The 16,394-nt window shown below is 36.5% G+C and overlaps 1 protein-coding gene across 1 annotated transcript in view; it reads left to right on the forward strand.

Annotated features, from left to right (window-relative positions):
* The window catches only part of FAM189A1 (family with sequence similarity 189 member A1), a gene marked incomplete at its 5' end in the record, with an annotated part of 496,657 nt that overhangs the window by 345,563 nt on the left and 134,700 nt on the right, over positions 1-16,394 (forward strand). Inside the window, one exon of the mRNA XM_019808470.2 lies at positions 12,976-13,086. Coding sequence (XP_019664029.2) covers positions 12,976-13,086 — 111 coding nt within the window. The remainder of the gene's footprint in view (positions 1-12,975; positions 13,087-16,394) is intronic.

A 16,394-nucleotide genomic window follows, 5' to 3' on the forward strand; every position in this document is an offset into this window, starting at 1 on the left:
TTTACCCATCCCAGAGGTGTCAAGTTTGTGGATATCATTCCATTGTATGATTTAACACTTACACACACACACACACGTGTGAACAATATATAGTATTGTATGAACAATATATATGAACAATATATAGCAGTATTTTGTGAGCTTTTATCACTTCTATAGGGGGCATTATACTATACTTTTGCAACTTGCTGCTTTAACTCACCCTGTTTTTGATGTTTAGCCACAAAGGTCTGATTTATTCTTTATAGTTGTTTTCATGTAGAGAAAAAGTAACACTTTGTTTATCCATTTCCTAGTGGTTGGACAGGTTCTTTCCAATTTTTTGCTCTTTGCCTGCAGCGTATAGTGACGTGTGTGTTTCTCTAGCCAGAAATAAAGAGCAATCATGGGGCCTTGCCAAATTGCTCCTGAGTTTGTGTTGTTACATTCTACCAACATTTTAGAGTTCTTTTTCACTGCCCCCCCCTTATGAAAATTAGGCCCTTCCAGCCCTACTGTGGGTATGTATTGATAATTTATTAACTTGCACCTCCAGTTTACTAGGGACATTATCCATCCTTTCTTTCTTTTCTTTCTTTCTTTTTTGCCATCAAGTTTTATATCTGCGAGGCTTTTTCTATTTTTTATTGATTTGTAAGATTTCTTTATACATTCTGCATATTAATCCATTGTCTGTTAAATCTAATGCAAATAGCTTGCCACATTTCACTTTTTTTTGGTCATACAGATGATTTAGTTTTAATGCATCAAAGTCATCAGTGTTCTATATTTAAGGGCTATGCTTTTGTGTAGTGCTTTAAAAAAAAAGTTTCCCTAATCCTAATAAGTGTTAAAAATTTTTGACTTTCACATGTGTGTTTTTAATCTGTTTTTGTATATGATATGAGGTATGGATATAAAGTTCATGTTTTTCCTATATGGATTGCCTAGCACCAACTTCTCATAGTTTATCCATGCTGATTTATAATATGGTTTCTATTATATACAGTATCTCACATATAAATAAATTTTGGCTGGGACTAAATTGATTTATTTGCTATCCCTTTGCCAATACCATGCTATTATAATTCTATAGCATCATAGTATAGGGTTTTTTCTCCTTTTCCAATTCTTATACCTTTTATTTTGCTCTTGACTTTTTTGCATTGGCTTGGAACTGCAATACGTTCTTGAAGTGTCAACAGCAGGCCTCAAGGATGTTCCTGATTCCTTGTTCCTGATTTTAAAGGGAATCATTTTTAAGGTTTTGTATCAGCTATGTTTGCTTTTAGTTTTTTTTCCCCATAAATATCTTTACTTGTATTTTTAAATTTCCCCCCTGTTCCTAACTTGCTTAGAGATGTGTAGAAAAATTATGAATAGCTTTTTAAATTTGTATCATGTTCTTTATTAATCTGCTAATGTGATTACGTTTTTATTTTTACTCTGTAAATTCAGCATGCTTTTTAATGTAGTTTAGTAACACTGATAGGTTTTTCTGATATCAAACAATCCTGGGACAAATCCTCTTGTTGATGATACATTTTAAAACGGTTTTTTTAATTTGCTAAAAATTATAAATTTTGTTTTTGGTAATAAGGGAAATTAGCCTATAATTTTCCTATATTGTATTGCATTATTGGCTTTTTTTTTTTAATTTCTACCCATACTTACAGAAAAGTTGCAAGCACAGTGCAAGGAATTTTATCCATCGCCCCCCCAGCTATTTGCATTAGTTACAATGTTTCTTTAGTCTCCTTCAGTCTGCAAACAGTTCCTTAGTCCTTCCTTGACTTTTTGATCTTGACACTTGAGGACTACAGGCTGTTACTTTGTAGAACATCTGCAGTTGGGGTTTGTAGCTCTTGCTTTATGATCACATTCGAGTCATGCATCTTCGGCAGTTATACCATGGAAGTGATGCTGTGTTTTCCTATTTGGGTTCTATCAGTGGCAACAAAATTTCAATTTGTCCTGTTATTTGGTAGTTTTGATCAGTTTGATTAAAGAGATTGTTTTTGTTTTTGTTTTTTGCCATTCCCCTCCACTGTAAATTGTCTGTTTCCCTTTGTAATAAATAAGTCATATGGAGACACTTTGAGACTTTGTAAATATTCTATTTCTCACCAAATTTTCGATTTATTCATTGTTTTTATTTGTGTGGACTCATGGGTTACAATCTTTTACTATCATTATTTCTTTTGATACTCAAATCATCCCTGATTTGGCCAGTGGGAACCTTCTTAAGCTGACTTGTGTGTCTTCAGCATGGTGCCATAATTCTGAGCACTTCCTTACTTTCTGGATCAATTATCTACTGAAAACTCTGAGATTGCATTGATAACATCATTTCTGTTCTAATACCACAGTGTTCTAGTTTTCCTCCTCCATATATTTGTACCTATCTTCTCTCCAACAATGAGTAACTCAGATCCTATTATCCTTACAATGTTTATCTGATCAATCCCCCTATAAATAACCAGTCTCCTGTTGTGGCTGCCAACCCTCCCACATCGGATGCCCTTTGCTCCCCGGGTGCTGAGCTGACATCCCACAGGAGCTGCCCTTCTGGGCATACACCCATCTCTCAATGCTTGGGTCCAGCTCCCTCCTGGGCCCCTTGCCTTTCACTCCCCTCCCACATGTATCTTGCTCTGTTCCACTTCATGGCTTTGGCACTGAATGGCTCAGGATACAGGAAACATTGTTCTATTCTCATGAATGAGTTAGGCTGCTTTTCTTTTGCCATATTATGTTTTTGAAGGTTTCGAAGAAATACACCTGTAAAAGGCTCTAGGCCTGATGTTTTTGGTGGGTAGATTTTTAACTACTGATTTTATTTCATTAATGGGATGTTCAAGTTCTCTTCAAATTACTTTTGGTCACTTGTAATTTTTAGAGTGTTTTCATCTATTTTCTGAGGTACTAACAAAGTTTTCTTCATATTTTCCTTTGATTTAAAAATAATTAAAAATAAACATCTTCACTTATATCCACTTTTGCATTCTCAGCACTATTTCTGCGTTCATTTTTTTCCATATCCCCCTAGAGCCAGTTTTGCCAGGAGTTTTGGTTATCTGGGGTCCATTGAGATTTCATACGAATTCTAGTGTTTTTAATATAATACGAATTCTTGGTTTATATCAGCACATAGCTTTACTTTTAGCATGTAAATAAAACATTGTCATTTATTCCGTAACTACGTAGAGAATTGTCAGTGTTGCAAGGATCCTATTATTATGAATACATGAAGAGAAAAATGGGATTTTTCATTATTTCGTTCCCATTTATTTGACAGAGCAAATATTAAATTGGTCATTTCGGAGCTCTGTTGTAGTTTATCCAGCCTTGGGATACTCCAGAGTTTCCAAATATCAGAATCCTGTTCTCTGGTTATAAATTGTCAAGCCCCAAGGGTATAGTCAGGGGGGATACAGTGGGCTTCCATACACATGTGTAAATCTGTTTTGTTTTGTTTTATATGGAAAGAAGCAGATTTGAGAAGGTGTAAGTGTTATGGCAGATGAAGAAAGGACGTACAAACCATCTAGTAGTAGTATAATGACACTGCTTGAAGACTGCAAAACAGGCTAAGTTCTAAAAATGAGCTGTAAGTGAAGCTTAAAGGAAAAAGCAGACCTTTCATGGGAACAGAACAACACAATGACTGTGTTTATTGGTGAATCTTTTTCTTTTCATGGTAGTTATCTCATTTTGTACCTTTTGTGAGCTTTTCTTTTTTTCTCACTGGGAAATAGCAAGCCTACAGAAGTACCCTCTAAGACTTACTTGGCAATTTAGATTCTCATTTTAGGCATTTTTTTTTAAAGTAACAAATGTGTCATTGTTTCTTGCCCTTGTATAGGAGATAATTATAGTTAAATGTAATCGACTGTGTTTTGGAATGTGTGGAGGCAGCAAACACGGATTCCTAGGCTCCAATTCCTATTAGATATTACTGTGTCTATGAGAACTCTAGCCATCATTTATTGGATTTTTTCGCCCTGTGTTGCCCTGCATTTGCATTTAGCCCATTATATACTCAGACCCCTTTACCTATCTCATTTACTAATATGTGATGTATTTTGTTTCACAAGATACACTTTACAGGACTAATGAGATTTTATGGCTTCAAAAAATTTTCACTGTTAGACCGATAATCTGCCTGAATACTCAGATTCACGGTTAACAACTTAAATTTTCTGTCTTGGTCTCAGATCGTTTTTCCCTATTCAAGGGCCAAAGTTCATGGAATCGAAGTGGGATTTAAGGTATTCTGCCACAAAGTATCAATAGCTCTGTGGTCACCAAGAATGTGTGTTCATTGCTTACTTGGGATTGAACTGAAAGTTTTGGAAATCTAAATAGAAGAGTTTTCTATGGACTAGAATTGTATCTTGTCTACTTCCCCAAACTAATTTTATTCAGTACTAACACTTGGAATTGGGTTTAGGAGAGCCACGGCAGCAGTACCGATCTCTGAAGATGTAAAGACAAAGGACCTTTCCCAGGTCAAAGTCATTCCCTAAAATACACCAGATTGTGGGCAGAGTAGAGTCTGGGTGATTTTATTGGACCTTGACCGGAGAGGACAGTCTGCATTTATCCGTTTGGGCATCCACACCACTTTTTATAGCATCTGGCTCGTGGTAGAGGCTCAAAATATGCTGAATGAGTTAATGAATGAATGGTCCATTAGTCCCTACTTGCACAGTCCTATTAATAAGAGCTGACATTTAGTCATCTTGTCTTCTGCTTGGCACATATGCAGGAAGTGTTTGATGAACTGTCAAGCTGATCTTCAGTGACATTGTTTCCTCCTCCGCCTTGCTTCTTGCAGATACTCATTTCCATTTTGATCATTGTGCAGCTGCTGCTTATGGATTTCTCCCTACAACCTCGTATTCATTCAGTAAACATTTTTCAACACCTCCTGTGGACCAGTCGCTGAGAATGCAGTTGTGGGCAAGATACACACGATCTCTGCTTCTACAGCAGAGAATCCAGCCTCATATACAGAGGTCAATGAAGGCCTCTCAGAAGAGGTCAATGTCAGGTGATGGTTTAGGGATGAGCAAGAATCAGGTTAAGGAACCAAGAGAGTAAAGCAGTATATTTTGGGAAAAGAAAATAACGTGAACAGAAACTTGAATTCCAGGAATTAAAAGATACCCTCTATGGCTAGATGGTAGAGGGTGTGGCAGGAACAGCTGGAGACAGGCTGAGGAAATAGGCAAAGACCAGGCCAGCCATTTACAACGTTTGTTGGGCCTTGAAAATTCAAACCAAAGGAGTTTTATTAAGGCAGGGAGATGCTACTGAAGGGTTTTGAGCAGAGAGTGACATCTTTCATTCATTCATTCACTCATTCAACAAATATGGATCAATTGCCTAGCTAGGCTCTTGTGGTCATCAGTGAATAAAACAGAGATCCCTGCTCTTGATAATCCATTCATATTTTAGTAAGATTATTCTGGTTCCAGAGTCAAGGAATTCAAGCCTGGAGGCAGGAAGAACAAGCCATCCATGGAGACTCAGGTGATGATCACTGAAACTATAGAGTGGCACCAAAGGGGACGGCGAGATTTCTTATATAGAATTAACAGGACTTGCTGATTTATTAGGTGTAGTCAGAATGAGGGAGGGTGAGTCAAAAACACCTCATACCCCTAGTGGGAAATTAAGGAGGATGGTGATACCATTTCAGGAAGATTTTCCTGATTTTGATTTTCCATGCTAAATGAGTATGAGGAGCCTCTGAGATGTCCAAATGGAAATGTTGAAAGACAGTTGTTCATATAAAGGTAAAATAGGTCTGGGAGGGAGACAAAAATAAGAGTCATCAACATAAATGGAGCCATACATCGTGTTCTTAGGTAAGGTAACACAGAGGGGACTTACAGTATACGAGCAGTATATGCGTGCTGTGGCTATTAGGGATGTTCACAAACCATCTGTTTCTTTCATTTCGGGGCATTTGGTAAGACTGTACTTCTCCATCCCTTTGGATGTTGAGTGTGGCCATGTGGCTTCTTTGGCCAGTAAAATGTGAACAGATACAGCATGTGACATCTCCAGCAGGAGCTATAAGTTCCATGGCAGGAACAATTATACGAGCATCACTGCAATGAAGCTTTCATTGGCTTGAGTGCCTAACTGAATCTAGGGCAAAGCCCACTTGACTTGGTTTGGCCATGTAACAGAAGCAAAAAGTACACTTCCATTGTGCTAGGCCTCTGAGATTTTAGAGTTATTTTTAACCTATCCTAGGCTCATTGGTCCAGAAAATAAAATAAAATATATCCACACTGTGAAGGAAGAAATAAAATCATCTCTGTTACAGATGACATGATCTTACATGTAGATCTCTATAAAGGTTCCATTAAAAAACTCAGAATTAATAAACGAATTCATCACAGTTGCAGGATACAAAATCAAAGCACAACAGTTGGTTGCATTTTTATATACTAACAATGAACAATCTGAAAAGGGAGTTAGGAAATAATTTTATTTACAATAACATGAAAAGAATTAAATACTATAACTTAACCAAATAGGTGAAAGACATTACACTGAAAATGATAAAATGTTGCTGAAAGAAATTAAAGAATGCATAAATGCATGGAAAGACATCCCATGCTCATGGATTAGGAGACTTAATATTTTAATAGGTCAGTAGTGCCAAAAGTGATATGCAGATCCAATGCAGTTCCTATCAAAATCCCAACATTTGTTTTCAGAAATAGAAAAGCCCATCCTGATATTCATTTGGAATTTTGAGTAACCCCCAATAACCAAAACATCCTCAAAAAAGAACAAAGTTGGAGGACTCACACTTCCTGATTTCAAAACTTTTTGTAAAGCAATCGTAATCAAAACTGCATGGTACTGGCATTAATGACAGACCAGGCCAATGGAATAGAATAGGGAGCCAAGAAATAAACCTCACAGGGGCACCTGGGTGGCACAGCGGTTAAGCGTCTGCCTTCGGCTCAGGGCGTGATCCCGGCGTTGTGGGATCGAGCCCCACATCAGGCTCCTCTGCTACGAGCCTGATTCTTCCTCTCCTGCTCCCCCTGCTTGTGTTCCCTCTCTCGCTGGCTGTCTCTATCTCTGTTGAATAAATAAATAAAATCTTAAAAAAAAAATAAACCCTCACAAATATGGTCAAATGATTTTTTACAAGGGTGCCAAGACTGTTCAATGGGGAAAAAACCAGTCTTTTCAACAAGTAGTGTTGGGAAACTGCGTATCCACATGCAAAAGAATGAAACTGAATTCTTACCTTATACCATATACAAAAAAATAATTCAGTATGGATCAGAGACCTAAGCATAAGCACTAAAAATATAAAACTCTGAGGAGAAAACATAGAAAGCTTTACAGCATTGGATTTGGCAATGATTTCTTGGATATGGCAGGCAACAAAAGAAAGAAAGAAATTGGGCCTTATCAAAATTTTAAACTTTTGTGCATCAAATAACACAATCAACAGAGTGAAAAGGCAACCCCCAGAATGAGAGAAAATATTTGAAAATCATATATCTGATAGAGGATTAATATCCAGAATGAATAGAATTAGTATTCCAAATATGTAAAGAGCTCCCATGACTCAATAACCCCAACTAAAAAACCCCCCAAGTAATGAAAGTTAACAAATGGGCAAAGGACCTGAGCGAATATCTCCAAAATTTCCAAAGACGTATAAGTGGCAAGCCCGTGAAAAGATGCTCAACATCACTAATCATTAGGAAAATGTAAACCAAATCACATGAGATACCATTTCATATTTATTAGGATGGCTCTTACTAAAAAAACAGAAAATACAAGTGTTGATGAGGATGTGGGAAAAAGTGGGACCTTTGTGTATTGGAATGTAAAATGGTGTAGCACTCTGGAAAACAGTATGGTGTTTTCTCAAAAAATTAAACATGGAGTTACCCTGTGACCCAGTACTTCCCTTTGGAGTAGATATCCCAAAGAACTGAAAGCTGTGACTTGAAAAGATATTTGTACACCCATATTCATGGTAGCATTATTTGCAACAGCCAAAAAGTAGAAGCAACCCAATTGTCCTATGGCAGATGAAAAGGTAAAGAAAATGTGGTCTATACATAGAATGGAATATTACTCAGCCTTAAGATGGAAGGAAATTCTGACACATACTACAACAGGAAGGAAACTGGAAGAAATTATGCTAAGTGAAAGAAAGCAGACACTGAAAGACAAATTCTGTTTGAGTCCACCTATATGATATCCCGGGAGTGGTCAACTTCATAAAGATAGAATGTAGAATAGTGGTTGCTAGGATGTGAGGGGGACAGTGAATGAAGAGTTATTGTTTAATGAGTAAGGAGTTTCAGTCTGGGAAGATGAAAAGTTCTAGAGATGGATGGTGATGTTGGCTGCACAGCGATGTGGATGTTCTTAATACCACTGAACCGTAGGCATAAAAATCATTAAAATGGCACATTTCATGTTATGTACAATTAACCACAATAAATAATAGTTTTTCACAAATAAATAATAGAGACATGGTAAATTTTTTGTTGTATATTTTACCACAATTTTTTAAAGAAGAGTAAACATGAAAATAAAAACTTGTCTCCTTTCTTCCTTGACTTCCTAGCATCATTTATATTGTTGAATGCTCCCTGTGTCTCAAAATAGTCTCTATTCTTGGCTCCTGTATAGATTACTGTCCCAATGTTTTCAACAATTATTTCTGAGCTCCCATTTGAAACCTTGTAGTCTAGTTTATTTACATATTATTTGATTGATATTATGGTCCTGTTGTGGTATCTAATATAGAAAATTAATGCTAACCCTTTCTGTGCAGCTAAACCTTCCCATGGAATGCTGTAAGAATCCACAGCTATGAGAATCATTGCTGAAATATTACTAACATGAACTTGAAATAGTTCCTAAACTAACAAAATATCCTCTTTTGTTTTCCAATGTATATGTGTATTTTAAAAGAAAAATAAATTTTGCTACATTTGGTGGAGATACATTTATGGGTAATAAATGACAATACTGATTTTTTTCCTATTCTTAATTTAGCCAAAACATTTTAAGTCTTAATAAAAAATTAAGACCTTCTTACTTTTATACATTGCTGGTAGGAATGAAAAATGATATCTCTTCTATGTCGGGGAATTTGACAGTGTCTAGCAAAATTAAATATTTATTTATCTTTTCATCCAGCAATCCTACTTCTAAGAATATATACCAAAGCCATATTGGCAATCGTTTAAAAAGATATATGAAGGGATGCCCTGGTGGCACAGTTAGTTAAGCGACCGACTTTGTTTCTACTCAGGTCATGATCTCAGGGTTGTGAGATCAAGCCCCGAGTTGGGTTCCCCATTTAGTGTGGAGTCTGCTTACTCTCTCTCACTCTGCTCTTCTCCTCCCCCCTGCTCTCTGTCTCTTTCTCCCTCTCTAAAATAAGTAAATAAATCATAAAATAAAGAAGACGTATGGGTATGGCTGTTCATTGCAACACTACTTACAGTAAAAAACAAAAGACCAAAACAACCCAAATGTCCATCAATAGGGACCTAGTTGAATAAACTGTGGTTCTTCTGAACAATGAAGTGCTAGACAGCTATAAAAATGAATATTTCTGTGTATTCCTATTAAGTGTTCTCCACGATATTTGGTCAAATAGAAGTGGATAGAGAAAATATGTGTAGTATGCTACTATTTATTTGCCTTTACTAAAAACCAAAGAATGGAGGGATAAAATGTAAAAATAAGTGATTACCTATAGAAGAAGGGAGGGAACAGAATGGAGAAGATAGAATAAAAGCTAGACTTATTTGAAACTTCTTTTATGGATTTGACTTCAGAATCCTTTTATACAGTTCCAAACAAAGCTACTAAAAGAAAAAAATCCCTAACAATAAAAAATAAAACAAATGAATCTGGGTTCCCAGTCAGTAACATAACCACACATAAAGGAACGCTGGAGACTCTAAAACACCATAATTTGGCGACTTTTTCTTGGTGGAATGTACTCTAAGGATAGAAAGAAATATAAAAATCTTAACTATTTTCAATAATCATGTTTTTGGTTCTGGTATTAGTATTGTTATTTTGAGATTGTTGTGTGGCTATCATGAGACTAAATCAGACAGATAATTGCAATGAGAAATAAGGTTTCTGGCATGGTTGGAAGGAAATAGGATGTAAGTTTGATGTGATTAAGCAAAAACCCTGTAGTTTTGAATTTGAATCAGAGACATCAATATGTTATGATACACTGTATCTAACAACTGAAAATATTGAAAACAATGACAAAGTAGCAAGACACCTTTGGCATGAAAATTGTGTTATGTAAATACCATTCTCATTGGAAGGAACCAGGCTGTAGTGGGGAAATGGCTGGTTCCAGGTCTGGGGCAGGAAATGGGTGTGATGATCTCGGAGCATCTTGTCTTCCTAGGAAGCAAGAAAGCTTTCAAAGTCTACTAGAGTTGTGTCAAACTGAATTGACTCTCTCTTGCTAATGGCTCCAGTGATTGAAACATATGAAATTTGTTTAAGTTTGTGGCTCATAATGAATCAAACACACACACACACACACACACACACACACACACACACACATTAAACAAACAATACCCTTGGAGGATGTTAGGGACCCAACTGATTTTTTTTTTTAATAAACGTGTCAAAGATTATATTTGACTCATTATTTAATGAGGGAACCAGTAAAATGTTCAAAGGAGAATTCAAGCAATGTGCACACATAGGCCATGAGAAATGCTGAAATAAATTTACGAAAAGATATAAACCTGGTCAGCATCCACGGGGTGGCAAGCATTGCATTCCACCAGACAAAATCCATTTATGTTTCTATTATCAAAAATAATTTACAGGAGCGCCCGGGTAGCTCAATCAGTTAGGTGTCTGCCTTTGGCTCAGATCATGATCCCACAGTTCTAGGACCGAGCCCCGAATCATGCTCCCTGCTCTGCAGGGAGCCTGCTTCTCCCTCTGCCCCTCCCCCTGACTCAAGCTCTCTCTCTCTCTGTCTCAAAAAAATAAATAAATAATATCTTTTAAAAATTACATTACTGGGATTATTCTACACTGTACAGAGTTGTCAAATAGCTTAAAGACAATGAAAGGCACTAATAACTCAAAAGGGTACACTAGGCAAGATATCCGGTGGTTTTTTTTTTTCCTACTTGAAAGTTGTTAACAAGTTTTCATGACATTCTCTCCCCTCCTGATTATATTATCTTAAAGATTATTCTTGATCACAAGAAGAGTTTTGTCTTGGGACACCTGGGTGGCTCAGATGGTTAAGTGTCTGCCTTCGGCTCAGGTGCTGATCTCCAAGTTCTGGGGTCAAGACCCATGTTGGGCTCCCAGCTCAGTGGGGAGTCTGCTTCTCCCTCTTCTTCTGCCTCTCCCCCTGCTTGTGCTCTCTCTGTCTCTGTCTCTCACACAAATGAATGAATAAAATTTAAAAAAAAAAAAGAAGTTTTGTTTCATTAGATTTAGGCTGATCATTTATATAGGTGCAGCAGGAGTATTAACTAACCATACAGGCCTGAGTTTATTTGGTAAATCTAGTACCATGTCAACTAATTACTTTGAAATCTGGAAAATAGGCAAAGAATCAAACATATATTCTGATTTTCCTATATGAACTGTATCCTAGGGTGAAAAAACAGTTGATGAAGGCAGAGGACATAGGGGAAGAGAGAGAGGAAAAATTGAAACAAGACGAAACTAGAGAGGGAGACAAACTATAAGAGACACAGTCTTAGGAAACAGACTGAGGGTTGCTGAGGGATAGGGTAACTGGGTGATGGACATTGGGCAGGGTATCTGTTGTAAAGAGCACTGGGTATTATATAAGACTGATGAATCATGGACCTGTACCCCTGAAAATAAATAATACATGATATGTTAATTAATTGAATTTTAATTTAAAAAAAAACCAGTCAAGGAGGCAAAGTGTTCTATATACTGATCCCTGGGAGTAAAGAATGAAGAAATGATGGTGTTATACTAGCACTATTTTGGAAACCCTAACAAATGAATGGTCTAAGCAATCATTAAAAATGGCTGCCAAAATCATAGAGAGACATTATTTGCCTTCTGTTAGTCTGCATTTGATCAAACCTCTGTGTGTAACCACCAAATTAGAGGAAATCCAGAGAATGGGGAAAGGCTAACTAATAGGCGATAGCAAAGTTTAGACTGTAGAAAACCGTAAGGGACAAATTAACAGGCCTCCTCAATAAATTTCATGGAAAAAAATACAATGGATGGGAAAACCCATAAATTAAAAAACTATCTAAGATGCAGAACAATCGCTTGATATGGAACTCCTTCGTATCCTGTGTAAACTGCTTCAGAAAAAGTTTGAGACAATTAAGGAAATATGAACTCTGAACATTTGATATTAATGAGTGATTACTCTAGAGGTGATGACGTTATTTTGGTTGTGTTTTCAAAAGCACTTTTATTTTAGAAACATACCCTGAAAGGATGAAATTATATCACGTCTGATATTTACTGCAAAATAACCTAGAGTGGAGAAGGTATAAATGAAACACAACAGACCATGCATCAGTTAGTTGTTGAGTCTGGGTGATTGGTACATGGGGGTTCATTAAACTATCTTCTCTGGTTTTTCATGGGTATTAAATTGTCCATAAAAAAATTAAATAAATGTAAAGGCCTTCTAATAAAAAAATTATTTCTGTCGGTTTTCTTTAATAATTTCTAACGTGTTATTGAGACTATGTGAAACTATTTTGAGACTATATAATGTATAGTATTTTTCAAGTGTAGCCTCTAAAATACTTTACAATGTAATTCAAATTTTGAGAAATAATACCGTCCTTTAAAAAAAATACAACCGTTACTCATATAATTATTTGATCATCTGAAAGCTTCTTTAAAGCCAAATCACTTTTCCTTCTAACTTCTCCAAGTGAATAATCCATTTTTTGTTTGGTTTGTTTCCAGATAACCTTTTTCATGCTGCTCTCTGCAGTGTGCGTAATGCTGAATTTGGCTGGTTCAATTCTCTCCTGTCAGAATGCTCAGCTAGTCAACTCCCTAGAAGGCTGTCAGTTGGTGAGTAATGAAATGCAAACCTTTTGAAAAAGGTCACAGGCTTTGATATTGCCTGAAAGTAATTTTAAAAATAAATTTTATTATATCCTTGGATTTAGTCTGATGTTTTATAATTGTGTAAAGAATTTAGGTTGGTTCATTTCCAAACATTATCTCCAATTAAAACTCATCCTGCTTGTAAGTCAGTTACTAAGAATATATTTCTAAGGATCACGGCGTAATGCTGTTTCAGAGCAAATGTCTTTAGTAATGATTACATTTTGGCATTTGTTGCATTGACTTTTCTCCCCACTGAATTTTTAAAAATCAATTGTGTAAGTCGATTTTAAGTGCGGTGATACATACAAGCTTGATAATGAGTGCATCAAAACAATTTAGTTCACATTTTTTTTCAATGCAAAAATCTTTTAAATTGAGGAGAATGGTAGACAGGGTGCTGTGGACATTGTAGGGGATCAATAAATGGTTTGTTGGGTAGAAGCTTCATTCCATATCATGACTTAGCTCCTGGGACCGTGATATATGCTTCCGGGTGGGACAGTCACATTCAGTAAGGGGGGTATAGTTTGACTCCCGATAGGACCATGGCTGCTGGATGTGAGACACTGGCATTTATTGATTTATCATGGAGACTACTCAGGGCCACCTTTTAGAGCCATTCTGCTCCACAGCTGCCCATGCACTTGCTGGGCCTGGGGCTGTTATATCTGAGAGGTCACGGGCTATCCTGAATTACCTGAAGCTTCTCTGTAGCAGAGCCATGCTTACTTTTCTTGGGCCATGCCGTTTGGGCTCAAAGGAGCAGCTGTTGGGAAGCCTGCTGCTCTCTACAGTTTTTATCTCCCCAGCCTAGAAGGACTGGTGTCAGTTGGCACAGTTTCAATGCAGAGGCACCTACCGAGTTCCAAAAACTAACTGTGAGAGCTTCAGCTTGCTCCTTTCTGTTCCACGTGGCTTAGACCACGTTGATCAGATTTCATCCCCGTGTGATGTACAGAGTATCCTCGGTATGGTGCAGTATTGCTCCTCACTGCTAAGAATTGATACAACCTAGAGCCCCAGCACCATCCAAGAGGGCAACTTGCCAACTTGTATCTACAACTGAGTCAACCTCTTGATTTCTAAATACTAGGTGCTATGGATATCATAACATCGGCAACTGACAAGGGACTGGCCATTTTTTTTCTCTGACCCCCATTTTTCAATGCAAGGCTTTGTGTGTGGGAGAGAGTGTTTGGGGTGATGAGAAGTGATGGTATGTGGAGGTCCTGATCAAGCAGAAGGCCCACACCTAGTGCCCCAGCTCAAAAAGTCTGACCCCTCCAGGTCTTAATCTCCAACTCTGTTTTCCTAGATCATAAGCAGCATGAAAGGATAGAACAGATAGATTTGGTTTCCTTTATTCTTTCTGCCTTCAGTAACCCCCTAAGTAAATTAAACGACCATCCTGTATACCATGTACACTCGTACACTTTCACATACATCTTGGTTATAGAGTACCATGGAATCGTCCATATTTATCTGACTTTAGAGTTTAATCCTAAACGTCTCTCTGACCTGGGTCATAGTTGGTAATTTCCGAGTGACATCAGTGTGCTCACTTGCTGTAGTGTAGTGTGAATAGTAGAGAGAGTAGTGGATTTGGAATCAGCAAACTAGTATCAAAGTCCTGGCTTTATAACGGACTAGTTAAATGACTTAGGACAAATCACCTTCCCTGTCTCAGTTTTACTTTTCTTTCCTGTTAAGGGAATTAACTGCCCTGAGCTTTTCCTAAGGTATTTAATAAGCTAGGATTCATAAAATGCCAAAAAACATACTCCTTTCCTGTTATAAAAATTATGTAATTACTATAGAAAATTCAAAAAAACAAAATACACTTTATTATTATGTTTATAATGTCCTTCCAGTATTTTCTGTGCATAATAGATATGTATGTGTATGTATATATGTATGTCTATACAAAACATGTGTATTTAACATACATTTAAATGTGCTATACTCTTCATGCAGCCTTTGTAATTTAATTTTTATTGGTTGTGAACATTATTTCATGCTTTAAATTCTTTTCTACAACTTTGTTGTGACTGCTCTGTATGAATGAATATAGCATTATTTATTTAACCAATCTCTGCTTTTTGCATGTATGAATGTTGCCATCATCCCTACACAAAATCTTTTTACAGCTCCTAAAAGTGGACTTGCTTCATCATAACGAATCCGTATCTTTAAAGCACCCAATACATATTGACATACTGCCTTCTAAAAGTTTACCAATTTATAATCCCGATATATAAGAATGACTTTTTCCTACACCCTTGCTAGCACTGCAAATTCTTGTTTTAAAAATTTTATGCTGATTTGAAGGGTATAAAATGGCATCGTTGCTATAATTTGAACTAATTTGAATATTAGTAAGACTGAGCTTTATTTATAATTGCGTATACATAAATTTATATATATACATGCATATATACATATATATGCAATTATATATATATGTGTGTATATATACCATTTATATTTCTTCTCCAGTGACTTGACTGTAACTTTTACCCATTTTTAGAAGTATTTATCTTAGTGATTTGTAAGAACTCTTTATATATGCAATTGTATAATTCATTTATATTATAATTACATATATATATATAAGTTTATATATATGTGTGTATATACATATATGCAATTATATATATATTATTTATATTTCCTCTATGAATTGACTGGGGCCATTATCCATTTTTAGATTTAAGTATCTGACTTTTAAGAGATCTTTACACATTATGGTTTTGAGTCCTATAGCTTGTGTTGTATTGTATATATTTCCTGGATTTGCCTTTTAGTTTTAGTGCATTTAAATCTATGAATGTTTTCCTTTGTGGTCTTATCTTGGAACCAGTAAAAAGACATTCTTTCCAAGATCGTGTTACCTCCCCTATTTTTTATATAGATAACTCTTTCATAATCTGGAATTCATTTACAGAATTTAACTCTTCCTCAAAATGAGTAGCTACCTTTCCTAAAACATTTCCCTAACTAACCTAATATTTCCCTGATGATTGAAATGCCACCTGAATCCTAAGAGTCCTTTGATGGCAAGCTACAAAAACTGACAAAGCCATAGGCCATTTATTGCAAAGATGGTAGGGTCTATAGAATAACCAAGAGGGCTAAAGATAGGCTTGGAGACTGGCTGTTTCCACAGAAGCCTGTCCCAGAGCCCAGAGCGAGGCCTGCTGCAGGAAGCCTGAACTCCCCCAGGGTATTGATCTGCAGAAGTGAACAATTCCGGTGTTTTTTTTTTTTTT

Source organism: Ailuropoda melanoleuca, chromosome 9 (assembly GCF_002007445.2).
Source record: "Ailuropoda melanoleuca isolate Jingjing chromosome 9, ASM200744v2, whole genome shotgun sequence".
Taxonomy (NCBI): domain Eukaryota; kingdom Metazoa; phylum Chordata; class Mammalia; order Carnivora; family Ursidae; genus Ailuropoda; species Ailuropoda melanoleuca.